General features: G+C 48.1%; 1 protein-coding gene across 4 annotated transcripts in view; it reads left to right on the plus strand.

Annotated features, from left to right (window-relative positions):
• KLF8 (Kruppel like factor 8) overlaps positions 1 to 27,541 on the plus strand; it is a 258,834-nt gene extending 231,293 nt beyond the window's left edge. For 3 of the 4 annotated variants that reach the window (XM_038748306.1, XM_038748308.1, XM_038748305.1), the window contains exons 2-6: positions 1,974 to 2,544; positions 3,988 to 4,029; positions 10,191 to 10,293; positions 14,688 to 14,824; positions 26,186 to 27,541. In XM_038748306.1, the coding sequence (XP_038604234.1) occupies positions 1,974 to 2,544; positions 3,988 to 4,029; positions 10,191 to 10,293; positions 14,688 to 14,824; positions 26,186 to 26,367 (1,035 nt within the window). In that variant the 3' untranslated portion in view covers positions 26,368 to 27,541. The remainder of the gene's footprint in view (positions 1 to 1,973; positions 2,545 to 3,987; positions 4,030 to 10,190; positions 10,294 to 14,687; positions 14,825 to 26,185) is intronic. The other variant, XM_038748307.1, reaches the window with a different exon arrangement.
• The last annotated feature ends 339 nt before the right edge of the window (positions 27,542 to 27,880 follow it).

A 27,880-nucleotide genomic window follows, 5' to 3' on the forward strand; every position in this document is an offset into this window, starting at 1 on the left:
AGCGCTTACTGTGTGCAGAGCACTGTACTAAGCGCTTGGGAAGTACAAGTTGGCAACTTATAGAGATGGCCCCTACCCAACAGTGGGCTCAATGCCTGGCATAGTACAATACGACAGAGTTGGCGGGCATTTTCCCTGCCCACAGGAGCTTGTGATCTTAGGCACTTTGCTTCTCTGGGCCTCAGTTACCTCATCTGTAAAGTGGGGATTGAGATTGTGAGCCCCACGTGGGACAAGGGTCTGTGTCCAACCCGATATGCTTGGCCCCACCCCAGTGCTTACAACAGTGCCTGACACGTAGTAAGTGCTTAGCACATATCACATCAACAGTAAGTGCATAGCACATAATAACTATTATTGTTATTAGAGGGTGAGACTTTCCTCCCTCTTTTCCTTTCCTCTCCTCCCTTCCCCTCCCCACCTTTCCCTCCCTTTCTTCATCTCTTCTCTCCTCCTTTCCTCCCTTCCCTCCTCCCCTCCCTTCCTCGATTCCTTGCCCTGTTTCCATTTTGCCAGGCACAGGGGCCCTGGGTGACAGCAATCAGTGTAGAAAGCTGACCTATTTACTTTTAATGACTTCGGAGCTATAGTCTCAGTCAATGAAAAGTATTTCTATGTGCAGAGCACTGTAATAATAATAATAATAATAATAATAATAATAATAATAATAATGGTATTTGTTAAGCACTTACTATGTGCAAAGCACTGTTCTAAGCGCTGTACCAAACACTGCGTAGTTGTCGGTTCCTTCCTAGCGCCTTTGACCCAGAAATCGCCACTACCCAGGGTAGATTGTCCTCCTTGTTCCAGCCTTTCTCAGCTCCTCCAGGGTCAGCATATACTCCATGTTCTTTCTCCCCATGACAGTCACTGAGGCTCTTTCTTCCTCTCCTCCCCCCAGCCCCTACCTCCTTCTCCTCCCCATAGCACTTGTGTATATATATTTGTACAGATTTATTACTCTATTTTACTTGTACCTATTTACTATTCTATTTATTTTGTTAATGATGTGCATACAGCTTGAATTCTATTTGTTCTGACGATTTTGACACCTGTCTACATGTTTTGTTTGGTTGTCTGTCTCCCCCTTCTAGACTCTGAGCCCGTTGTTGGGTAGGGACCATCTCTATATGTTGCCGACTTGTACTTCCCAAGCGCTTAGTACAGTGCTCTGCACACAGTAAGCGCTCAATAAATACGACTGATTGATTGATTGATCTATGTGCCCTGGGCTTCAGGTTGTCCAGGCGGGGTCTCTGCAGGTGGTGGGCGGTTAGGGTGGTCTTTGCTCTTGCTGAGACCCTCCACCGTTTCCTTTGAAAGGTTTCACAGCGTGGCCCAGTGGATAGGGCCCGGGCTCTGGAGTCAGAAGTTCACGGGTTCTAATCCTGGTTCTGCCACTTGTCAGCTATGTGATCTTGGGCAAGTCTCTTCACTTCTCTGTGCCTCGGTTCCCTCATCTGTAAAATGGGGATAAAGACTGTGAGCCCCACATTGGGTTGGACACAGTCCCTGTCCTATTTGTTTCATTCATTCAATCATATTTATTGAGCGCTTACTGTGTGCAGGGCACTGTACTAAGCACTTGGGAAGTACAAGTTGGCAACATATAGAGACGGTCCCTACCCAACAGTGGGCTCATATTTGCTTGTATCCATGGCAGCGATCAGTACAGTGCCTGGCACATAGTAAACACTTAACAAATGTCACAGTTATTATTACTATCCTGGGTCACGGACATGCCATCCCACGCCGTTATGGGGGAACGGTCACAGAACCCCCCCCTAATTGCAACCCGGCTTTCAGCTGCCCAGTTCTGCGTTGTTCTGCGTCGCCTCTGGGCAAAGATGCGGGTACGGGAGCCCTCGACCCGGCTTGGACCCTGGGGTCCGCCAGTCTCCCTGCCCCTCGGGTGGTGGGGACGAGGATCAGCGGACCCGGTCCTGACCCTCCCTCTCTGTTTTCTCTTTCAGGCCTCTGGTCCGGTCCAGACTAAAGGGCCGTCGGGGCCAGCGGGGAAGCTGAAGATGACGTCCGCGTCGCTCCTGGACGAAGGCTCCATGGAGACGCCGGTGCTCCTCAGCGACATCAAGACCGAACCCCCCGAAGAGCTCCTGGCCAGCGACTGTAACCTGCCCCAGGCGGAGCCCGTGGACCTCTCCCTGCACAAGCCCAAACTGTCCCTGCAGTCGTCCGCCCTGCTGCCCGCTTCCATCCGCTCCTCCCCCATGCTGGTGACGCCCCCCATCCCGTCCCCCGTGGTGTCCGTCTCGCCCTCCGGGCTGGGCTCGACGTCGGCCATCCCGGCCGTGCTGTCCCCGGGCTCCATCCTGGCCTCCACGCAGGGCAGCGGCGGCCAGCAGATCCTGCACGTCATCCACACCATCCCCTCCGTCAACCTGCCCAGCAAGATGGGCAACCTGCAGACCATTCCCGTGGTGGTCCAGTCGTTACCCGTGGTGTACACCACCATGCCCTCGGACGGGGTCACCGCCGCCATCACGGTCCCGCTCATCGGGGGAGACGGCAAGAATGCCGGCTCTGGTAAGGAGGGACTCCTTTTCATACCCTGCTGTCTTCCCCTCCCCTGCCTCCACATTGCCTCCTCCGCCTCCTCCTCCATGTCAAGCATTTCTGTCTCTGTGTGTGTGAGAGAGAGAGAGAGCATGCACACAGCAGTCATCTCCAATGAACCTGAGGCCACGTGTCCCATCGTGAGCCAATCCAAGAAGGGAGGACGTGGGCGGAGGTGACCGAGGGAGGCCCGCCCAGCCCCGTTCTTGTCTTTCCCCTTGTCTGTACAGGGACCCAGCTGGTCCGACCACATCTGAAACCGGTGTCAGCTATCTGACCAGAAGGGCGGTAACTAACGCCTGGACCGTTGCAGGTCACCCCCTCCCCTGCCGGAAGCCAAGAGCCTGCCGGACTGGTGGCCAGTGTCATTAATGCCCCGATTTAACTTGTGGGCCAGAATCGTGTCCTTTTAATTTGCTGTTTAGTCCAACAGGAGAGAGACAGAGAGGATGAGAAAGAGAAAGATGGGAGAAGAGAGAGATGGGGGGGAAGAGAGAGAGAGATTGGGGTTGGGGAAGAGGGAGGTGGGGGAGAGTTGGGTTGTGCAGGGTGGGGGAGAGAGATGGGAGAAGAGAGAGGTGGAGGAAGAAAGAGGGAGGGGGTTGGGAAGAGAGAGATCGGGAGAGATGGGGTTGGGGGAGAGAGAGATGGGAGAGGGCGTTGGGGAGATGGGGGTTGGGGTAGAAGCAGGTTTGGGGGAGATGGGAGAAGAGAAAGTGGGGGGGAGGTGAGGGGGTGGGGGAGGAGAGAGAGGGAGGGGGGTTGGGAGTGGAGAGAGAGATGGGGGTTGGGGAAGAGAGAGGTAGGAGAAGAGAGAGGGATTGGCTGGGAGGGGAAAGATGGGGTTTGGGGGAAGAGAGGGGTCGGGCGGGGTGGGGGGTAAGGCAGGTTGCGGGGAGGGAGAGAGACTGACCAACTAAACAAATATCGGAGAAGATATGGCTCAGTGGAAAGAGCATGGGCTTTGGAGTCACAGATCATGGGCTCAAAGCCCAGCTCCGCCAGTTGTCTGCTGTGTGACTTTGGGCAAGTCACTTCACTTGTCTGGGCCTCAGTTCCCTCATCTGTAAAAATGGGGATGAAGACTGTGAGCCCCCCGTGGGACAACCTGATCACCTTGTAGTCTCCCCAGTGCTTAGAACAGTGCTTTGCACATAGTAAGCGCTTAATAAATGCCATTATTATTATTATTATTTGAAACTAAATGTGAGTGTCAAGGGCCCAAAGCTGGCCTTCTGTTGGCAGCCCAATGCCCAACTGTGGGAACTGAGGCAGCAGGTCTCCTACACCACAGAGCCACCTACAGTCCGGCTCTCCTAACCACAGTCTTACTTGGTCTATTTGGGGAGCGACTGGAGTTCAGAGAAGGGTTAAAAATCTATAGATGATTGTTTTCTCTCTTTTTTTTTTTAGTGAAATATGAGAGCCCCCAAACCCAAAGAAGGAACTCTAACGGTAGGCATGGGAAATGAGGTGTCACCTGTTCACCGAGACACGGATGTATGCCTCAGTTTCCTCATCTGTAAAGGGGGAGTGAATGTTTCCCCCTTAAACTGAGAGTCGTTTGTGGGACGGGGACAATGGCTGAACTCGTCGTGTTTGCCCCAGTGTTGGGCACATAGCTGTTAACACACACCCTTGGTACTATTGTGGTGGTGGTCTCCCCTTTGTCGCTGTCAGCGGAGTCACAGTGAGAACCGGGTCTCTGCCAGTTGAGGACAGTTCAGAGCATAGGCGCAGTCTCAGTCTTCAAAGAATTTCAGTGCAGTGTCTCAGCTTTGACCCCCAACCCTTTCACTGCTCGCTAAATGACCTCGGAATGCCCCATGTCCCAGTGAAGGAACCTTGCTCTTAGAGGGCTTGGAGATCCCCAGTTAGAGAGGAAGTTAGGAAGGCAAAGATACACCATGGCAGCTTGCTGAGCTGGGGGGAAGGACAGTAGTAAACTATAATAATAACAGTTAGGGTGTTTGTTAAGCAATTACAACGTGCTAAGCACTGGGGTTGATACCAGATAATCAGGTCAGGCACATGGGGCTCGTGGGCTAAGTTAGAAGCACCATGGCCTAGTGGGTAGAGCACAGGCTTGGGAGCCAGAAAGACCTGGGTTCTAATCCCAGCTTCGTCATTTGTCTGCTGACCTTGGGCAATCAATCAATCAATCAATCCAGTCGTATATATTGAGCGAGCAAGTCACTTAACTTCTGTGCCTCAGTTACTTCATCTATAAAATGAAGGTTTAAGACAACAATTCCTATGTGAGGTAGGGTCTGTGTCCGACTCATTGATCTTATATCTACTCCAGAGCTTAGCACCGTGTCTGGCACCTAGTAAGTGCTTAACAAATGCCGTTTATTTTAAAAGGCAGTTCATTACGAAGCTGTCTGCTCTGGGCTGCGTGTTTATGCTGTGCTTGTATCTTGTGGCTTAGAGGGGCACACAGTCATCAGTCTTCTGAGGGCCCTGACCCCTTCCACACCTTCTCCCTGGGCCAACGGGCAGAGCGTAGGACGTGGAACCCCTAAACTCAGACGGCATCCGCCCTCATCCTGCGTACTAACGGCCGGGTCACCTCCCCTGGCTTAGGAGGGGAGAGGAATTTCCAGGGTTGAAAAGGCTGGATTTGTCCACCCCTGTCCCCTCCCCCATTTCCCATGAGGTGAGGGGGCTGGGTCGGGCTGGGCTGGGTTGGGCAGGGCTCTTGGAGTCCATGTGGTTCCCATTTGCTGCCTTCAAAGCCTTTTGGAATTTCTTGTGGTATATTTCAGGATCCTAAGCACCCTCCCCCTGCCATTCCCTTTTGAGTGTGTGTATTTTGGGGGGTGGGACCACCAATTTTCCTTTGCCTTATCATGCCAAGGCTTCCTCCCCCCCTTCCCTCTCCCCCCTTCCCTCTCCCCCATCCCTCTCCCCCCTTCCGCTCTCCCCCGTTAATAATAATAATAATAATGGCATTTATTAAGCTCTTACCTTGTAACCTCCCCAGCACTTAGAACAGTGCCTGGCACATAGTAAGCACTTAATAAATGCCATTATTATTATTGTTATTACTATTATTACTATGTGCCAAGCAGTGTTCCAAGCACTGGGGAGGTTACAAGGTGACCAGGTTGCCCCAAGGGGGCTCACAGTCTTAATCCCCATTTTACAGCTGAGGGAACTGAGGCCCGGAGAAGTAAAGTGACTTGCCCAAAGTCACACAGCTGGCAAGTGGCGGAGCCGGGATTCGAACCTCCGACTCCAAAGCCCGTGCTCTGTCCACTGAGCCACGCTGCTTCTCAGCCCCGTGGACCTTCCATAGTTGGCCGGGGCCACGTGGTTGAACTCTGGGGCTCCTGTCCACCCGCCATCACCTTGACTCCCCGCCTTCTTAGCCCCCCAGCCCCCGGACTCCCCCGAACACCGCTCCTCGGATGCCTGCCAACGGCCGGGTGCTGGATTTGGTTCAGCCATCTGGTCACCGAGAGGTCAGGGCCCAGCTGTTCCGGGGACGCTCATATTCTCCCTCCACCCCCACCCGCCCCGGCCTCCTGGCCCTCTCTGGAAGTTGGGGTGCGGCCAGCTGTGTGTGAGCAGCAGCGGCGGTCCTGGGGGGAGGTCGGCCTGCTCTCTTTGGGGGGGTGGGAGGAGGAGGGAGGGACATTCCTGTGGTTTCCCCCCATGGTAACCGCCTGGGCAGGGCTGCTCGGGGCCTGTTGTCCCACAGAAGGGTGGGGTGGCTGGCCATTCCTGTCTGATTATGCATGGGAGGTGGGGGAAGGGAAGTAACCAAGGGGTGGTGGGGGTTTGGGGGGCCTCAGTCTCCCCTTTTGTGGAGTCAGAGGGGGGTATGAGGGAGAAATCCCCCAGTTCCTTGGAGCCAGAGGGGGATGCTGGGCGGAGTGGGGTGGGTGGGGTTTCAAGGAGGAAGAGGAGGAGGTAGGGAGGGGAGCCAGGCCAAAAGGAGGTTTTAGAGGTCACACTTTTACCTCTATTCACTCCCCCCAACCCCTTCCATTTCAGTTTTAACCCCTTTTAATCTTTTCCCATGCCGCCACCGCCTCCCCTCCCCTCCGAGCGACAGAGAGTTCAATACTCTGCTCTGGAGCACTGATCCGTTCATTCAGTCATTCGTGCATTAATAATAGTAATAATGATGGCATTTGTTAAGCGCTTACTGCGTGCAAAGCACTCTTCTAAGCGCTGGGGAGGATACAAGGTGATCAGGTTGTCCCACGTGGGGTTTACAGGGGGATCAGGGTTCTAATCCCGGCCCTGCCACGTGCCCGTGGGCAAGTCACTTAACTTTTCCGGGCCTCGGTTTCCTCATCTGTGAAAGGGGGATTTAAATACCTGGTCTCCCCCCGTCTAGATTGTAAGCGCATCGTGAGCAGGGAATGTGCCTCTTTATTGTTGTGTTCTCTCAAGCGCTTAGTACAGTGCTCTGCACACAGTAAGGGCTCAGTAAATATGACTGAATGAATGTAGGGCAGGGAAGATGTCCAATCTGGTGGTATTGTCTCTGCCCCTGTGCTCTGCACATAAACAAGCACTTAACAAACATCACAATGACTATTATAATCAGTCTTCCCCTTCTGAGCAACTCCTGGGGGCTGAGAACAGGAACCAGAGACCACCCCAGAGTGTACTTCCATGTTGCCAACTTGTACTTCCCAAGCGCTTAGTACAGTGCTCTGCACACAGTAAGTGTCCAATAAATACGATTGATGATGATGATGATGGTTGGAATCCCTCCCAGGGCTGGTGGGAGTGCTCCTGACCAGCCCCTGACTCACATTCTCACTTGGACTTCCGGCCTTTCTCTGATAATAATAATAATAATAATAATAATAATAATAATAATAACAACATTTATTAAGCACTTACTAGGTACAAAGCACTGTTTTAAGCACCGGGGAGGTTACAAAGCAATCAGGTTGTCCCAAGGGGGTGCTCACAGTCTTAATCCCCATTTTACAGATGAGGTAACTGAGGCCCAGAGAAGTTAAGTGACTTGCCCAAAGTCACACAGCTGACAAGTGACAGATCTGGGATTTGAACCCTTGAACTCTGACTCCAAAGCCCGGGCTCTTTCCACTGAGCCACGCTGCTTCTCGGCATTTATTAAGCACTTACTGTGTGCAAAGCACTGTTCTTATTTCTGGGGAGGTTACAAGGTGATCAGGTTGCCCACATGGGGCTCACAATCTTAATCCCCATTTTACAGATGAGGTAACTGAGGCCCAGAGAAGTTAAGTGACTTGCCCAAAGTCACACAGCCGACAAGTGGTGGAGCTGGGATTTGAACCCTTGAGCTCTGACTGCAAAGCCCGTGCTCTTTCCACTGAGCCACGCTGCTTCTCTAATAATGGCATTTGTTATGCGCTTACTATATGCAAAGCACTGTTCTAAGCATTGGGGGGATACAAGGTGATCAGGTTGTCCCACGGGGGGCTCACGGTCTTAATCCCCATTTTACAGATGAGGTAACTGAGGCTCAGAGAAGTTAAGTGACTTGCCCAAGGTCCCATGTGTTCTGTGAGCGGAGGACTTCCAGAGCCTTTCCCTGAAATCTGGGCTCTCTCCCGGGATTGGGCTCATGGCAGCGGTGGTGGGCGGAGGGCCATTTGGCAACCGGACCCAGCGTGGCCCGGATTATGGCCCTGCGGGGCTACCGTGGCTACCCTGGCCGTTGTCAATCAATTAATCAATCAATCGTATTTATTGAGCGCTTACTGTGTGCAGAGCACTGTATTAAGCGCTTGGGAAGTACAAGTCGGCAACATATAGAGACAGTCCCTACCCAACAGTGGGCTCACAGTCTAAAAGGGGGAGACAGAGAACAAAACCAAACATACTAACAAAATAAAAATAAATAGAATAGATATGTACAAGTAAAATAAATAAATAAATAAATAAATAGAGTAATAAATATGTACAAACATGTATACATATATACAGGTGCTGTGGGGAAGGGAAGGAGGTAAGATGGGGGATGGGGGGGGGACGAGGGGGACAGGAAGGCGGGGGCCGGGTTTGGGGGAGTGGGGCTGTACTTTGCCAACTGTCAGCTGTGTGACTTTGGGCAAGTCACTTCACTTCTCTGTGCCTCAGTTACCTCATCTGCAAAATGGGGATTAAAATCGTGAGCCCCCCGTGGGACAACCTGATCACTTTGTAACCTCCCCAATGCTTAAAACAGTGCTTTACACATAGTAAGCACTTAACAAATACCAACATTATTATTATTATTACTTTGGGGGAGAGTCTGGAGGCTTGGTTGATGAGAAACAGCATGGCACAGTGGATACAGCATGGGCTTGGGAGTCAGAAGGTCATGGGTTCTAATCCTGGTTCTGCCACTTGTCTGCTATGTGAGCTTGGGCAAGTCACTTCACTTCTCTAATTTCCTCATCTGTAAAATGGGGATGGAGACTGTGAGCCCCACACGGGACAGGGACTGTGCCCAACTGGATTTGCTTGTATCCACCCCAGCGCTTAGTATAGTGCCTGGCACATATTAAGTGCTAAACAAATACCGTCACTATTATTATTATTATTATTTCCTGCTGCCTGGGTAGGGCACTGTACTAAGTGCATTCATTCATTCAATCTTATTTATTGAGCACTTACTGTGTGCAGAGCACTGTACTAAGTGCTTAGGAAGTACAAGTTCATTCATTCAATCGTATTTATCGAACGCTTACTGTGTGCAGAGCACTGTACTAAGCCCTTGGGAAGTACAAGTTGGCAACATATAGAGACGGTCCCTAACCAACAGCGGGCTCACAGTCTAGAAGGAGGAGACAGACAACAAAACCAAACATATTAACAAAATAAAATGAATAGAATAGTAAATGTGTACAAGTAAAGTAGAGTAATAAATCTGTACAAACATATATACAGGTGCTGTGGGGAGGGGAAGGAGGTAGGGCGGGGGGGGATGGGGAGGGGGAAAGGCCTCCTGGAGGCCTTCTAGACTGTGAGCCCACTGTTGGGTAGGGACCGTCTCTATATGTTGCCAACTTGTACTTCCCAAGCGCTTAGTACAGTGCTCTGCACACAGTAAGCGCTCAATAAATACAATTGAATGAATGAATGGAGGAGGTGAGCCCTCAGTAGGGCTTTAAAGGGAGGAAGAGAGCTAGCTTGGTGGATTGCGGAGGAAGGGCATTCCAGGCCAGGGGGAACACAAGTTGCCACTGTTGCCAACTTGTCCTTCCCAAGCGCTTAGCACAGTGCTCTGCACACAGTAAGCGCTCAATAAATACAATTGAACGAATGAATGGAGGGCCAAGCGGGGTTCTCCATGCCAGATGGGGGTCAGGAAATAGCGTGGCATGGTGGATAGAGCACGGCCTGAAAGCCAGCAGGTCGTGGGTTCTTATCCCAGCTCCCCTACTTGTCTGCTGTGTGGCCCTGGCCAAGTCACTTCACTTCTCTGGGCCTCTGTTACCTCATCTGGAAAAGGGGGATGGAGACTGTGAGCCCCACATGAGATAGGTACCGTGTCCGACCTGATTTGCTCGTATCCACCCCAGCGCTTAGTAGGGTGCCTGGCACATAGTAAGCGCCAAACACATACCACTGTTAATTAACTGGGTCTCAAATCTCTTCTCTTTCCCCTCCCGCTGCAGTAAAAATTGACCCCAACTCCATGTCTCCAATGGAGATCCACAGCGACAGCGAGGACAGTGTAGCGGAAAGTACGTCGGCATCCTTCCAGGAGCTGCAGAGAGAGTGAGTAGCCGAGGAAGCAGCCGGTGGTGGTGGTGGTGGTTGTCATTGTTTGAGCCCTCTCCCCGCTGCCACTCTTGGGCCTCAGTTTCGCCCTGAGCGGAGGGGAAATTGGGCCTGGGGGAAGGGTTGCAGGCGCTGTACATATTTATTACTCTATTTATTTATTTATTTTACTTGTACATATCTATTCTATTTATTTTATTTTGTTAGCATGTTTGGTTGTTCTCTGTCTCCCCCTTCTAGACTGTAAGCCCACTGTTGGGTAGGGACTGTCTCTATATGTTGCCAACTTGTACTTCCCAAGCGCTTAGTACAGTGCTCTGCACATAGTAAGCGCTCAATAAATACGATTGATGATGATGATGATTACTCTATTTATTTATTTATTTATTTTACTTGTTCATATCTATTCTATTTATTTTATTTTGTTAGCATGTTTGGTTTTGTTCTCTGTCTCCCCCTTCTAGACTGTGAGCCCAATGTTGGGTAGGGACTGTCTCTATATGTTGCCAATTTGTACTTCCCAAGCGCTTAGTACAGTGCTCTGCCCAAAGTAAGCGCTCAATAAATATGATTGATGATGATGATGATCACTCTATTTCTTTATTTATTTATTTATTTTACTTGTTCATATCTATTCTATTTATTTTATTTTGTTAGCATGTTTGGTTTTGTTCTCTGTCTCCCCCTTCTAGACTGTGAGCCCAATGTTGGGTTGGAACTGTCTCTATATGTTGCCAATTTGTACTTCCCAAGCGCTTAGTACAGTGCTCTGCACATAGTAAGCGCTCAATAAATACGATTGATGATGATGATGATGTTGGGTAGGGACTGTCTGTATATGTTGCCAACTTGTACTTCCCAAGTTCTTAGTACAGTGCTCTGCATACAGTAAGCGCTCAATAAATACGATTGATTGATTGATTGATTGGAGCCAGGGAGGAGGGGAGATGTCAGAGGATTGGGAAATGGGATCGGTAATGTTGATGGTTCTTGTACGTATTTACTATTCTATTTATTTTGTTAATGATGTGCATCTAGCTTTATTTCTATTTAGTCTGGTGACTTGACACCTGTCCACATGTTTTGTTTTGTTGTCCGTCTCCCTCTTCTAGCCTGTGAGCCCGTTGTTGGGTAGGGACCGTCTCTATATGTTACCGACTTGTATTTCCCAAGCGCTTAGTACAGTGCTCTGCACCTAGTAAGCGTTCAATAAATACGATTGAGTGAATGAATGATGGTAAACTGCCTCTTGGGAGATTCCTGTCCATCAGCTTCTCTCAGCCCTCCCATTTCCCCCCATCCCTGTTCAGTCATTCATTCAGTCTTACTTATAATAATAACGGCATTTGTTAAGCGCTTACTATGTGCAAAGCACTGTTCTAAGCGCTGGGGAGGTAACAAGGTGATCAGGTTGTCCCGCCGGGGGGGCTAACAGTCTTAATCCCCATTTTACAGATGAGGTAACTGAGGCATAGAGAAGTTAAGTGTCGAGCAGTGACTGTGTGCAGATCACTGTGCTAAGCACTTGGAAGAGTACAATATAACAATAAGTAGACACATTCCCTGCCCACAATTCTAGACCTTGAGCCCGTTGTTGGGTAGGGACCGTCTCTATATGTTGCCCATTTGTACTTCCCAAGCGCTTAGTACAGTGCTCTGCACACAGTAAGCGCTCAATAAATACGATTGATTGGATGAATGAATGAACAGTGAGCTTACATTCAATCAGTGATATTTATCAAGCACATTCTGTGGTTTGAACATTGAGCCACAGTGTGGCTCAGTGGCTAGAGCACAGGCCTAGAAGTCAGAAGGTCATGGGTTCTAATCCTGCCTCTTCCACTTGTCTGCTGTGTGACCTGGGCAAGTCACCTCACTTCTCTGTGCCTTTTACCTCATCTGTAAAATAGAGGCTGAGACTGTGAGCCCAGTGCTTTGGGGAAGCAGCATGGCTCAGTGGAAAGAGCCCGGGCTTTGGAGTCAGAGGTCAGGGGTTCAAATCCCGGCTCCGCCAATTGTCAGCTCTGTGACTTTGGACAAGTCACTTAACTTCTCTGTGCTTCAGTTACCTCATCTGTAAAATGCAGAGGAAGACTGTGAGCCTCCTGTGGGACAACATTCTCACCTTGTAACCTCCCCAGCACTTAGAACAGTGCTTTGCACATAGTAAGTGCTTAATAAATGCCATCATTATTATTATTATTATTACAGTGCCTGGCACATAGTAAGCACTTAACATATAATAATAATAATAATGTTGGTATTTGTTAAGCGCTTACTATGTGCAAGGCACTGTTCTAAGCGCTGGGGTAGATACAAGGTGATCAGGTTGTCCCACGTGGGACTCACGGTCTTCATCCCCATTTTACAGATGAGGGAACTGAGGCCCAGAGAAGTTAAGTGACTTGCCCAAAGTCACACAGCTGACAAGTGGCAGAGCCGGGATTTGAACCCACGACCGCTGACTCCAAAGCCCGGGCTCTTTCCACTGAGCCACGCTGCTTCCCCGTTATGCCAGTATTATTATTATTGTTACCAAACGCTTGAGAGAGTACAGCATAACAGTTCATCGAATTCATTCATTCAATCGTATTTATTGAGCACTTACTGTGTGCAGAGCACTGTACTAAGCGCTTGGAAAGTACAAGGTGGCAACATATAGAGAGGGTCCCTACCCAACAGCGGGCTCACAGTCTAGAAGGGGGAGACAGACAACAAAACAAAACATGTGGACTGGTGTCAAGTCATCAGAGTAAATAGAAATAAAGCTAGATGCACATCATTAACAAAGTAGATTAGTACAGTGCTCTGCACACAGTAAGCGCTCAATAAATGCCATTGAATGAATGAAAATGGGTAGAATAAAAAATATGTACAAGTAAAATAAATAGAGTACTAAATCTGTACAAACATCTATACAGGTGCTGTGGGGAGGGGAAGGAGGTAGGGCGAGGGGGAAAAAGGGGGCTCAGCCTGGGAAGGCCTTCTGGAGGAGGTGAGCAGTTAGTATCTACAGTTAGTAGACACGTTTCCTGCCCACAAGGAGCTTACACACTCTGTCGATCTCTGTCTCTATCTCACAGACACACACACACACATACACATTGTGGGAAGCAGCATGGCTTAGTGGTAAGAGCACAGGCTTGAGAGTCAGAGGTGGTGGGTTCTAATCCCGGCTCCGCCACTTGTCTGCTGGATGACCTTGGGCAAGCCACTTCACTTCTCTGGGCCTCAGTTCCCTCATCTGTCAAATGGGGAATAATAATAATAATAATAATAATAATAATGGAATAATGGTATTTGTTAAGTGCTTACTATGTGCAAAGCTCTCACTGTGAGCCCCACGTGGGACAACAATGGCTCAGTGGTACTTCCCAAGCGCTTAGTACAGTGCTGTGCACACAGTAAGTGTTCAATAAATATGATTGATTGAAAGAGCACGGACTTTGGAGTCAGAGGTCATAGGTTCAAATGCCGGCTCCGCCACTTATCAGCTGTGTGACTTTGGGCAAGTCACTTAACTTCTCTGGGCCTCAGTTACCTCATCGGTAAAATGGGGGTGAAGACTGTGAGCCCCACGTTAGACAACCCGATTACTGTGTATCCCCCCAGCGCACAGTAAGTGCTCAATAAATACGACTGAATGAATGAGTGAATGATTATTATTATACACACACACACACACGCCCATATCAGTGTAGTTCCATCCTCTCCCCCCTCTCCCGGGCGGCATCAGGCTGGCAGGCTGCCGCTGCTGCTGGAAGCAATTAATGAAGAAGAATAAAATAATGGACGCAGAAAAGGCCCGGATTGGCTTTGCCTGGGAATCAATCAATCGTATTTATTGAGCGCTTACTGTGTGCAGAGCACTGTACTAAGTGCTTGGGAAGTACAAGTTGGCAACATATAGAGACAGTCCCTACCCAACAATCAATCAATCAATCATATTTATTGAGTGCTTACTGTATGCAGAGCACTGTGCTAAGTGCTTGGGACGTACAAGCTGGCAACACACAGAGACAGTCCCTACCCAACAGTGGGCTCACAGTCTAGAAGGGGGAGACAGAGAACAAAACCAAACATATTAACAAAATAAAGTAAATAGAATAGATATGTACAAGTAAAATAAATAGAGTAATAAATATGTAGAAACATATATACAGGTGCTGTGGGGAAGGGAAGGAGGTAAGACGGTGGGGATGGAGAGGGGGGCGAGGGGGAGAGGAAGGAGGGGGCTTAGTCTGGGAAGGCCTCCTGGAGGAGGTGAGCTCTCAGTAGGGCCTTGAAGGGAATGGGGTGGGAGTTAAGGAGGAGGATCTTGGCTCTTCCTGGCTGATGACAGCGTCCGTCTCCCCCACCCGCCCCCATCCCTCCCCTTTCCCCCCTTCCAGGTCCGTGGTGGCCAGAATGCAACGGGTGGAGTCCCCCGACCTGAAGAAGAGGCGGATTCACCAGTGCGACTTTGCAGGCTGCAACAAGGTGTACACGAAGAGCTCCCACCTGAAAGCACACAGAAGGATACACACAGGTAAAACGGTCTCCAGGAGGCAGAGCCAGCGCTGCGGGATGGGGAATTTGGTCCCCTCGGCCGCCGCGGCGGTTTTGGGGGTCCCTCCTTGCCGGAAAGCCAGTTCTGTCTGTGGGTGGGGGAGCAGTGTGGCCTAGTGGAAAGAACACGGGCCCGAAAGTCAAAGGACTTGGGTTCTGATCCCGGCTCTGTTGTGGATTTACTGTGTTGGACCTTGCCTCGTCACGCTGAGAAGCAGTGTGGCTCAATCAATCAATCAATCAATCGTATTTATTGAGCGCTTACTGTGTGCAGAGCACTGTACTAAGCGCTTGGGAAGTACAAGATGGCAACATATAGAGGCAGTCCCTATCCAACAGTGGGCTCACAGTCTAAAAGGGGGAGACAGAGAACAAAGCCAAACATACTAACAAAATAAATAGAATAAATATGTACAAGTAAAATAAATAAATAGAGTAATAAATATGTACAGACATATATACATATATACAGGTGCTGTGGGGGAGGGAAGGAGTTAAGATGGGGGGGATGGAGAGGGGGATGAGGGGGAGAGGAAGGAAGGGGCTCAGTCTGGGCAGGCCTCCTGGAGGAGGTGAGCTCTCAGTAGGGGTCAGTGGAAAGAGCCCGTGTTTGGGAGTCAGAGGTCACGGGTTCGCATCCTGGCTCTCTGTGACTTTGGGCAAGTCACTTCACTTCCCTGTGCCTCAGTTATCAATCAATCAATCAGTCGTATTGAGCGCTTACCGTGTGCAGAGCACTGTACTAAGTGCTTGGGAAGTACAAGTTGGCAACATATAGTGACGGTCCCTACCCAACAGCGGGTTCACAGTCTAGAAGGGGGGGACAGAGAACAAAACAAAACATATTAACAAAATAAAATAAATAGAATAGATATATACAAGTAAAATAAATAAATAAATAGAGTAATAAATACGTACAAACATATATACATATATACAGGTGCTGTGGGGAAGGGAAGGAGGTAAGGCCAGGGGGATGGAGAAGGGGAGGAGGGGGAGAGGAAGGAGGGGGGCAGTTACCTCATCTTTAAAATGGGGATTGAGATTGGGACAACCTGATTACCTTGTATCCCCCCCCACCCCCACCCCCCAGCATTTAGAACAGTGCTTTGCATATAGTAAGCACTTAACAAATACCATTATTATTATTATTATTATTATTATTATTATTATTATTATTGTTATGTAATTTCTCTGGGCCTCAGGGGGCTTGTATAGTCCAGGTGTAAAGTAAATCAGTTTGAAACCTTCCTAAAACATGTTTATGGGACACATCCTTCAGGGATCAAGCAAAACCTGCTACTCTGATTTCATAGTGGATAGAGCACGAACCTAGGAGTCAGTAGGTCATGGGTTCTAATCCCGGCTCCATCACCTGTCTGCCGTGTTACCTTGAGTTAGTCACTTCACTTCCCTGGGCCTCAGTTACCTCATCTGTAAAATGGGGATTGAGACTGTGAGCCCCACATGGGATAGAGACCGTGTTCAACCCTAAACTTGTATCCACCCCACCGCTTAGTCCAGTGCCTAGCCCAGAGTAAGCCTGTAACATACCAAAGTTATTATTATTTACCCCTGTTTATATTATAAATTACTTATTTATTCATATTAATGTCTGTCTCCCCCTCCAGACTGTAAGCTTGTTACGGGCAGGGAACGTGTTGGCTAATTCTGTTGTACTGTGCTCTCCCTAGCTCTTAGTACAGTGCTCTACACATAGTAAGCGCTCAATAAATAGGGTCGATTGATGGGAAGCTCTCAATAATAATAATAGTTGTGGAATTTGTTAAGCACTTACTCTGTGCCAGGCAGTGTACTAAGCGCTGGGGTGGATACAAGCAAATTGGGTTGGACACAGTTCCCTGTCCTACATGGGGCTCACAGTCATAATTCCCATTTTGCCTCAGATGTGGTAACTGAGTCCGGGAGAATTTAACTGAGAAGCAGCCTGGCCTCGGGGCAACAGCTGCCCCTGTCCCTGCTCTGCACACAGTAAGCGCTCAATAAATACGAGTGAATGAATGAATGAATGTTTCACGTGGGTTCTAATCCCGGCACCGCCACTGTTCTGCTGGGTTGGGCAAGAGAAGCAGCCGGGCCGGGCTTTGGAGTCAGAGGTCATGGGTTCAAATCCCGGCTCTGCCAATTGTCAGCTGTGTGACTTTGGGCAAGTAGCGCTTAGTACAGTGCTCTGCACACAGTAAGTGCTGAATAAATACGATTGAATGAATGAATGACTTCTCTGTGCCTGTTACCTCATCTGCAAAATGGGGATTAGGACTGTGAGCCCCCCGTGGGACAACCTGATCTCCTTTTAACCTCCCCAGGGCTTAGAACAGTGCTTTGCACATAGTAAACAACTAATAAATGCTGTTATTATTATGTCACTGCACTTCTTTGGGCCTCAGTTACCTCATCTGTCAAATGGGGATTAAGACTGTGAGCCCCACGTGGGACAACCCGATTACCTTATATCTAGCCCAGTGCTTAGAACAGTGCTTGGCATGTAGTAAACGCGTAACAAATACCATTATTAATGTTATTATTAATAGATTTACCCAAGGTCTCAGAGCAGACAGATGGCAGAGCCGGGAGATCGTCAAGATGTCCCCTTGGTGGCACCGATGGCCCTTTTAGGAGAAGTTTCCCTGGGCATCAGAATTCATTCAATCGTATTTATTGAGCACTTACTGTGTGCAGAGCACTGTACTAAGCGCTTGGGAAGTACAAGTCGGCAACATGTAGAGATGGTGAATGCTTCTAGTGTCCTCTCCAAAAAAACCTCTCCTCCCGCCTCCTCTCCCCACTTTCCCCCCACCCCTCATTCCCTTCAATCTCTTGTCCAGTTGCTTCCCCCTCCCACCATTAGCCAGTCGGAATGACCAGCAAACCCTCATAACTTCATCGTTGCCTTTTTGGGGCTGGAAACCTTAGCCTCTGTCTATTTTTTTTGTGGTATTAAGAGCGTACTTTCATCGATGGTATTAAGCACTTAAGCACTCAATAAATATAACTGAATTTATTGAACGCTTTATCGTGTGCACGCACTTTAGAGAGTATAGAGTTGGTAGGCGTGTGTTCTCCCCACAACAAGTCTGCTATTTGTCAAGCTCCCCTCCCCACTGACCCAACTCCCTCCCTTTGCTCTACCCCCCTCCCAGCACTATACATATTTATAATTCTATTTATATCGATGCTATTGATGCCTGTTTACTTGTTTCTTTGCCTGTCTCCCTGATTCCAGACTGTGAGCCCGTTGAGGGCAGGCATTATCTTTATTTGTTGATGAATTGTACTTTCCAAGCTGCTTAGAGTAGCAGCGTGGCTCAGTGGAAAGAGCCCGGGCTTTGGAGTCAGAGGTCATGGGTTCAAATCCCGACTCCGCCAATTGTCAGCTGTGTGACTTTGGGCAAGTCACTTCACTTCACTGGGCCTCAGTTACCTCACCTGGAAAATGGGGATTAAGACTGTGAGCCCCCCGTGGGACAACCTGATCACCTTGTAACCTCCCCAGCACTTAGAACAGTACTTTGCACATAGTAAGCGCTTAATAAATGCCATTATTATTATTAGTAGTAGTAGTACATTGCTTTACCCCCAGTAAGTGCTTAGTAAATATGGTTGAATGAATGAAGAAAGCTCTGTTCTAAGCAGTAGGGTAGATACAGATGAATCGCGATGGACATGGTTCCTGTCCTACATGGGACTCTCAGTCTAATTAGGAAGGAGCACAGTTATTGAATCCCCCTTTTTACAGTTGAGGAAACAGGCACAGAGAAGGTAAAAGTCTTGCCCAAAGTCACACAGCAGGCTAGTGGTAGGGGCAGGATTAGAACCCTGATCCTCTGACTCCCAGAATTCCCCCGAGGCCACATTGCTTCCCGGTACAATGCCATCCTCTGTATAGTACGGGGTTGAACAGAAGCACTCTGCTGATGTATTTGTATTTTATAGTAAATGGGCCATGGAATCTCATAGCGGAAAGTCAGGCCGGGAGTCAGAGGTCGTGAGTTAGAGAAGCAGCGTGGCTCAGTGGAAAGAGCCCGGGCTTTGGAGTCAGAGGTCGTGAGTTCAAATCCCAGCTCCACCAACTGTCAGCTGTGAGACTTTGGGCAAGTCACTTCACTTCTCTGGGCCTCAGTTACCTCATCTGTAAAATGGGGATTAAGACTGTGAGCCTGACGTGGGACAACCTGATCACCTTGTAACCTCCCCAGCGCTTAGAACAGTTCTTTGCACATAGTAAGTGCTTAATAAATGCCTTTATTATTATTATTATTATGAGTTCTAATCCCAGCTGTGCCACTGGTCTGCTATGTGACCTTGGGCAAGTCAGTTCACTTCTCTGGACTTCAGTTACCTCATCTGTAAAATAGGGATTTAAACTGTGAGCCCCTCATGAGCAGGGACTGTGTCCAACCCAATTTGCTTGTATCAACCCCAGCGCTTAGTACAGTGCCTGGCACATAATAAACACTTAACAAATACCACTATTGTTATTATTAGAGTTGCAAGGTCACCTGGTCCAGCTTCCTGCCTATGGACAGCTAGAAGCCGAAGATATAGGCTGAATAGATTTAGACTGTGAGCCTGCTGTTGGGTAGGGACTGTCTCTATATGTTGCCAACTTGTACTTCCCAAGCGCTTAGTACAGTGCTCTGCACACGGTAAGTGCTCAATAAATACGACTGAATGAATGAATATGAAAGAGCCCAGGCTTGGGAGTCAGAGGTCATGCGTTCTAATCCGGTTCTGCCAGTTGTCAGCTGTGTGACTTTGGACAAGTCGCTTCACTTCTCTGTACCTCAGTTACTCCATCCGTAAAATGGGGATGAAGCCTGTGAGCCCCTCATGGAGCAACCGATCACCTTGTATCTTCCCCGGCTCTTAGAGCAGTGCTTTGCACATAGTAAGCGCTTAACAAATGCCATCATTATTATTTTGATGTTTATGAAGTGATTACAATATGCAAAGTACTAAATGCTAGGAAGAAATGAAAGCTATTGTCAATAAGTTGAACTACTGTAGTGCTTACTATGAGCCAAGCTTTGAGCTAAGCAATAGGGTAGAGCCTAGGTCAGACACACACCCTCACAATTCATTCATTCAGTTGTATTTATTGAGCGCTTACTGTGTGCAAAGCACTGCACCAAGCACTTGGGAGAATACAGTATAACAACAGGCAGACACATTTCTGCCCACAATGAGCTCACAGACTAGAGAGCAGAAACAGTTGGGCAGGGAAAGAATAACAGAGTTAAATTCAACCAACAAAACAACACTTCCATAAAAAAAATAACAGATTGTTTGAGTCACAATCCGGAGACTCACCCTCTAGCTCTTCTTTGCCCCTGGCAAAGCCATCCCCTGCCAAACTCCAACACCCTTCTCGGTTGAGTGGAGGATAGCCATTTCAGGAAATCAATCAATGGTATTTATTGAGCCCTTAAACACGCAGAGCACTGAGCCATGTATTTATTGAGCCCTTAAACACGCAGAGCACTGAACCGTGTGCTTGGGAGAGTATAATATGACAGGGTGGGCATGCGAGTTCCCTGCCCACAAGGAGCGTAAGATCTAGAGTGGGAAGCAAACCATAAAATAAATTAGGGGTCTATATATTAAGCATTGTGGGACTGAGGATGGGGTGAATATTAAGTGCAGTAGGCCGCACAAAAGAGACAGCTTGAAGGGGAGATGAAGACACTGAGGGAAGGTGGTTGTCTGTTGTTTCCATTCTTCTAAGGACAGAATCTCTACAGCCCTTTCTTATGCCCAACCCAAATCTTCCCTGCTCTAATTTATGTCTAATTCCTCTTCATCTGTCCGCTATGGTCGTGGAAAAGCTAAACACAGTTGCACCTGCCCTATATTAAAAAAAAAATCCTAAAAACCCCTTTGCCATTTTCTTTTCTAATCAGAAAACCCCCTTTTTCTTTCACCTTTACTTTACCGGTTCTATTTTCCAAGCCACGAATGCTTCTCTCTAATTTCTCCACTTGGTGGCATCATTCATTCATTTATTCATTCAGTCGTATTTATTGAGTGCTCACTGTGCAGAGCACTGTACTAAGCGCCTAGGAAAGTACAATACAAAAATAAACAGTGACATTCCCTGCCCACAACGAGCTCTTAGTCTAGAGTGGGGGAGACAGGCATCAATACAAGTTAATAAGCACTGGCTCAGTGGAAAGAGCCTGGGCTTGGGAGTCAGAAGTCATGGGTTCTAATCCTGGCGCTGCCACTTGACAGCTGTGTGACTTTGGGCAAGTCACTTAACTTCTCTGTGCCTCAGTTACCTCATCTGTAAAATGGGGATTGACTGTGAGCCCCCTGTGGGACCTCCTGATTACCTTGTATTCCCCTAGCGTTAATTAATTCATTCATTCAATTGTATTTATTGAGCACTTACTGTGTGCAGAGCACTGTACTAAGCGTTTGGGAAGTACAAGTTGGTAACATATAGAGACAGTCCCCACCCAACAGTGGGTTCACAGTCTAGAACCTAGAACAGTGCTTGGCATATAATAAGTGCTTAACAAATGCCATTATTATTATTATTATTATTAATAATAATAATAATAAAATGGCAGATATGGACATAGTGCTTGAGGGTGGGGAAGTGGGGAAGAGCAAAGGGAGCAAGTCAGGGCTGGGGGATTTGCAATCCCATCAGATTCCCCCTGGATTTCCTGAGTTAAGAGTTTCAACTGTGGTGACCAGAACTGGGCCCGGTATTTTAGGAAGACCTACCAATCATTTGTACTTACTGAGCGCTTACTGTGTGCAGAGCACTGTACTAAGCGCTTGGGAGTATACACTAAAACAGTATAACAGACACATTCCCTGCCCACAGTGAAGTCATCTAGGGCAGAGTAGAGCAGAAGCCAGGGGTGGGGCTGAATTGTACTTCCCAAGTGCTTAGTACAGTGCTGTGCACACAGTAAGCGCTCAATGAAAATGACTGACTAAATGAATGAATGAATGAATTGAATGAATGGGGGAAGGTCCTAATGCCTTTTTTGTCCCCCTCCTGGTAAATGGAATCCTTATTTCCCTCAATTACTTCCCCATTATGAGAAGCAGTGCGGCTCAGTGGAAGGAGCACGGGCTTGGAAGTCAGAGGTCGTGGGTTCAAATCCCGGCTCTGCCACTGGTCTGCTGAGTGACTTTGGTCAAGTTACTTCACTTCTCTGTGCCTCAGTTCCCTCATCTGTAAAATGGGGATTAAGACTGTGAGCCTATGTGGGGCAACCTGATTACCTTGTATCTACTCCAGCGCTTAGAACAGTGCTTGGCACATAATAAACACTTAACCAATACTATTATTATTTCCCCATTAATTAATTCAGTTGTATTGAGTGCTTACCGTGTGCAAAGCACTTGGGAGAGTACAGTATAACAGACACATTCCTGTAAACGGTAATTGGAGTATGGGAAGCAGCATGGCATAGTGGATAGAGCACGGGCCTAGGAATCAGAAGGTCATGAGTTCTAATTCTGGCTCTGCCACTTGTAAAATGGGGATTGAGACAGTGAGCCCCAGGTGGGACATGGATTGGGTCCAACCCGATTTGCTCATGTCTACCCCAGCACTTAGTACAGTGCCTGGCACAGAGTAAGCATTTAACAAACATCATTATTATTATTATTACTATTACAGGGTTTTAGAAGAGTTAGAGTTAGGCCTGCTGTGGTTATCTCTGAGCTGGGAATAGTTCTTGGAATGGATTCAACGTTGGGATGAAATTTAGTGACCACCGGGTGACGCTGTTACCTTGGAAAAATCTCAAACGATTGGGATTAACAAAAAAAATTCCAGGAGCTGAGTTCCACCAGGATTGACTGGATCAGATAGAACCAGAGAGGAACTTCCCGCTGTGGGGCTGGGAGATATTCTAAGCAAGGACTAGAAAAGAAGGTGGAGATGTCTCAGAAAATTAAATCACTCTCAGGGGAATTCAGGGCTAACACGTACATTCCAAGGACTCTTTATTTCCAGGACTTTTTCCCCCCTTTTTAAATACTGAAGTTTCTACCTTTGTTTCTTTGAACCAAAGACGTTTCTGAGAAGCCAGTTAGTCCCCTTTCTTCCCCTTTTTCCCCTTTCCCAAACTCCCAATTTTTAGTCTCAAGTATTGTGTAGTCCTCACAAGTCATTATGTTGCCAACTTGTACTTTTCAAGCGCTTAGTACAGTGCTCTGCACACAGTAAGCGCTCAATAAATACGATTGATTGATTGATTGATCCTTGCCGTAGGTCTGTTAGAAGCAGCAATGGTTTAGTCACCTCTTTCTATAAAGCAACGTCACTGGTACAATCAGTGGAAGCGAGTGCACACTGTAAACACATAAAATACCATTGATGATGATAAAGTTAGAAGCTTTCAAGCTTCATTTAAATTATTTCTTTCCTTAGCCAGTTTTCTTTCAGACTTGGGATATCTGTGCCTTTGCTAATCTAAAGTATTGTCTTAAATAAGTGCCTTTCACACTCCCTCTGTGACCATCCAAGTCTTACCAAGAAAAAAATTCAGCGGGCGTTTCGCCCTGGTTTCTACGCGGGCAGTGTGGCAGATCCTTAAGGCCAGGAAGGTGGGAATTTGGAAAGAGGGAGTACAAAATGAAAGCAGCGTGGCTCAATGGGAAGAGCACGGGCTTGGGAGTCAGAGGTCATGGGTTCAAATCACGACCCCGCCGATTGTCAGCGGTGTGACTTTGGGCAAGTCACTTCACTTCTCTGTGCTTCAGTGACCTCATCTGGAAAATGGGGATGAAGACTGTGAGCCCCCCGTGGGACAATCTGATCACCTTGTATCCTCCCCAGCGCTTAGAACAGTGATTTGCACATAGTAAGCGCTTAACAGATGCCATTATTATTATTATTATTATTATTATTATTATTATTATTATTATTATTATTATTAAAGGGATGGGCTTATTCTCATCTAAGAGCCTTCTGTTTCCTGCTGTTCAGAACTCCCTAACTCTGGGCTAGGTGATTCCTCTCACTGCTCCTTGACAACCCCCCCCCATTCCCCCATGACCTTCAGGGGGTTTTGTCAGGTTAGTCACCCCGTGTATGATAATAATAATGATCCAAGTTGGCTGAAGGAAGCTTCTCATATAATAATAATAATAATGATGGTATTTGTTAAGCACTTACTATATGCCAAGCACTGTTCTAAGCACTGGGGGAGATACAAGGTAATCGGATTGTCCCACATGGGGCTCACAGTCTTAATCCCCCTTTTACAGATGAGTTAACTGAGGCACAGAGATGTAAAGTGACTTGCCCGAAGTCACACAGCTGACAATCAATCAATCAATCAGTCGTATTTATTGAGCGCTTACTGTGTGCAGAGCACTGTCCTAAGCGCTTGGGAAGTACACGTTGGCAACATATAGAGACAGTCCCTACCCAACAGTGGGCTCATGGTCTAGAAGGGGGAGACAGAGAACAAAACCAAGCATACCAACAAAATAAAATAAAACAAATAATAAACAAATAATAAATAAATAAATAATAATAAATAAAACAAATAAAACAAGTGGCGGAGCCGTGATTAGAACCCAGGACCTCTGACTCCCAAGCCCGTGCTCCTTCCATTAAACCACACTGCTTCCCCAATTCATTGGAGTCAGGAAACAGTACTAATAGTAATAATAATAGTAATAATAATAGTATTTGTTAAGCTCTTACTGTGTGCCAAACACTGTCGTAAAGGTTATTATTAAAGGTTATTATTATTACAATTACTAGTATTATTATTACAGTAGCTTGAGTATGTAGGTTCTCACTTGACACCTAATAAGCATGTAACAAGTAGCATAATTCTTATTATTAATTATTATTATTATTCAGCTGGGCCTCAGTTTCCCTTCAGTCAAGTCCCTGAGAGGTCTCCCCAGTTCTTTACCCTCAAGGAGCTTACAATCTTGTCCACATTCTCTGCCACTCGTCGGCTGTGTGACCTTGGGCAAGTCACTTAACTTTTCTGTGCCTCAGTTACCTCATCTGTAAAATGGGGATTACAACTGTGAGCCCCACATGGGGCAACTGATTGCCTTGTTTCTCTCTCAGTGCTTAGAACAGTGCCTGGCACATAATAAGCTCTTAACAAATACTATTATTATTATTATTATAATTAAGAACAGCTCAGTAATATGTTTAACCACATCCTCTCTGCCTCAGTTACCTCATCTGTAAAATGGGAATTAAGACGGTGAGCTCCATGTGGGACGTGGACTGTGGCCAACCTGATTAGCTTGTATCTGCCCCAAAGCTTAGAACAGCGTGGGACACATACTAAGTGCTTAACAAATACCATAATTCAGTCATTCATTCAGTCATATTTATTGAGCACTTACTGTGAGCAAAGCACTGCACTAAACACTTCTACTTCCCAAGTGCTTAGTACAGTGCTCTGCACACCGTAAGTGCTCAATAAATATGATTGAATGAATGAACACTTGGGAGAGTACAGGAAGCAGCGTGGCTCAGTGGAAAGAGCCCGGGCTTTGGAGTCAGAGGTCATGGGTTCAAATCCCAGCTCCACCACTTGTCAGCTGTGTGACTTTGGGCAAGTCACTTCACTTCTCTGTGCCTCAGTTACCTCATCTGTAAAATGGGGATTAAGACTGTGAGCCCCACGTGGGACAACCTGATCACCTTGTCTCTATCCCAGCGCTTAGAACAGTGCTTGGCACATAGTAAGCGCTTAGCAAATACCATAGTATTATTATTATTATCTGTAAAATGGGGATGAAGACTGTGAGCCCCACATGGGACAACCTGATTACCTTGTATCTCCCCCAGTGCTCAGAACAGTGCTTGGCACCTAGTAAGCGCATAACAAGTACCATAATTCTTGTTACTAATTATTAGAAGAATTAGTAGAGAAGCAGCGTGGCTGAGTGGAAAGAGCACGAGCTTGGGTTATAATCCCGGCTCCGCCGCTTGTCAGCTATGTGACTTTGGGCAGGTCACTTAACTTCTCTGTGCCTCAGTGACCTCATCTGTAAAATGGGGATTAGGACTGTGAGCCCCGCGTGGGACAACCTGATCACCTTGTATCCACCCCAGCACTTAGAACAGTGCTTTGCACATAGTAAGTGCTTAACAAATGCCATTATTATTATTATTGTTGTTGTTATTATTATTATTCAGCTGGGCCTCAGTTTCTCTTCGGTCAAGTCCCTGAGAGGTCTCACCAGTTGCAGCTGATAGCGAGAGAAGACTAAAGGCAGCGGGTCATGTTGTCCCCCAGTGTGTTTTGTGTGTGTGTGTATGTGTGTCCCTGCTCATACTGACCCTTCTCCAATTGTGTCCCTCTTGCAGGAGAGAAGCCATACAAATGCACCTGGGAAGGGTGCACCTGGAAATTTGCCCGTTCGGACGAACTCACCCGGCATTTCCGCAAGCACACGGGCATCAAGCCCTTCCGCTGCTCGGACTGTGACCGCAGCTTCTCCCGCTCTGACCACCTAGCCCTGCATCGCCGGAGACACATCATGATGTGATCGGAGCCGTCTCTGTCTTCATCGCCGCCCTTCCCGACTCCTCTCCTTCCTCAGTGCTGCTGGTGGAGGGGACTGAGCGAAGAGAGTGAGAGAAAGAGAGAGAGAGAGAGAGAGAGAAGGCGAGATGGGGTGGTTTCCCACCAGACTCATTTGAATCCCAACCCTCCCCGCGGACCTGCCCACCCCACCCCACCATTTTGATTCATCCCCTCCCGGATGAGTTGAATTTCAGTGTGGCACCTGTGGCTGCCTCTGTGCTCTGAGAGAGAAGACATTTTAACACACAAACCGAGGAATAGAACTAAAGACTGTGAAGATATTCCATATTTTCTCTCTTCCTTTCTTTCTTTCTTTCTTTTTCACTTCCTGTTCTTCCCCTTCTTCCTTTCGCCCCAGCCCTTTCCCCCTAACGCCCTTGGATCCCTGCTTGGAACTGGGTGGAAACTCAGCAGGTAACACAGCCCCCAAATCCCCGCCCTGCGCTCAGTCTGCTCCCCTGGATCATTTATGCTTCGGGAGAGAAAGCCCACCATCATCCCCACCCCGCCACCCCCACACACCGGGAAATCCACTGCCCACGCAGAGATCTCGTGCTTTGGGTCAGCCGGAGAAGGAGCAGTAGGTGGAAACTTGGTCAAGGACAGCACCCCCTCCAGCGCCGGAAAGTCTCAGCGAAAACCCACAGGAGGGTCGATGGTTTCTGGTGGCTGAAGGGAACTGGGCCCCGGGAAAAGCAGAGGCGCTCCAGTGTAACCCGCACCTCCTCCGTCTCCGGCGACCACGTCCAGCCCACCTGCACCCCGAGCCCGGTTCCAGCAAGACTAGCCCTCGGGCTTAACCCCGGACGGACCACTGGTTTCCTTTGAACTGGCCAGCCCGGGAGAATGGATTGTTAGCCACTGCAGCCCGAGGCGGGAACGGGCCGTCGAGTGCTCCCCGGCTTCCCCGGGTGGACGGGAGGCATGGAGGACGTCTGTCGAGGCTGCGCTCCCCGACGTAGGTGGGCAACGTTGTGGATGGTGCCCATGGGCTGAGGGCCTCGGATACAGGAAGGAGAAATCTTGTGGAGGACACTACTGGGACATTGGGGTTTTGAGGAGAGGGGGGAGAAATGCGCCACCTTTTTTAGAGCACAAAGGAATATGGCAGTAAAATATTTTCTAATTCAACCGTGGCAGCCTGGACTATTCAAGTGCATTTTTTCCTCCCTCTGGCTCTCGCCTTTTTCTTCCAGTTGAGTCGGCCCTCAGCAGGCCCCTGGGCGGCCTGCCTACCCTCGAGAGGACTGGGGTTGGATTTTTGGGGGGTGGGGAGGGAACGATCTTGCTAGGTTGTGGGAGGGGTTGGGGGGGGGGGTGTCCCAGCTTCTCTGGTCTGCAGGAAGGGAGCTCTAGGTTTGGAGATGATGTCTTGAAGACAGAAGTTTTCTCCCAACCACTGTCACCACTTGGGGAAAAAAAAGTTGTGTTTTCCTCTCTGGCTCTAGGGCTTGAATGTAGTGTTTCTATCACTT

Source organism: Tachyglossus aculeatus, chromosome 6 (genome assembly GCF_015852505.1).
Source record: "Tachyglossus aculeatus isolate mTacAcu1 chromosome 6, mTacAcu1.pri, whole genome shotgun sequence".
NCBI classification, from domain to species: domain Eukaryota; kingdom Metazoa; phylum Chordata; class Mammalia; order Monotremata; family Tachyglossidae; genus Tachyglossus; species Tachyglossus aculeatus.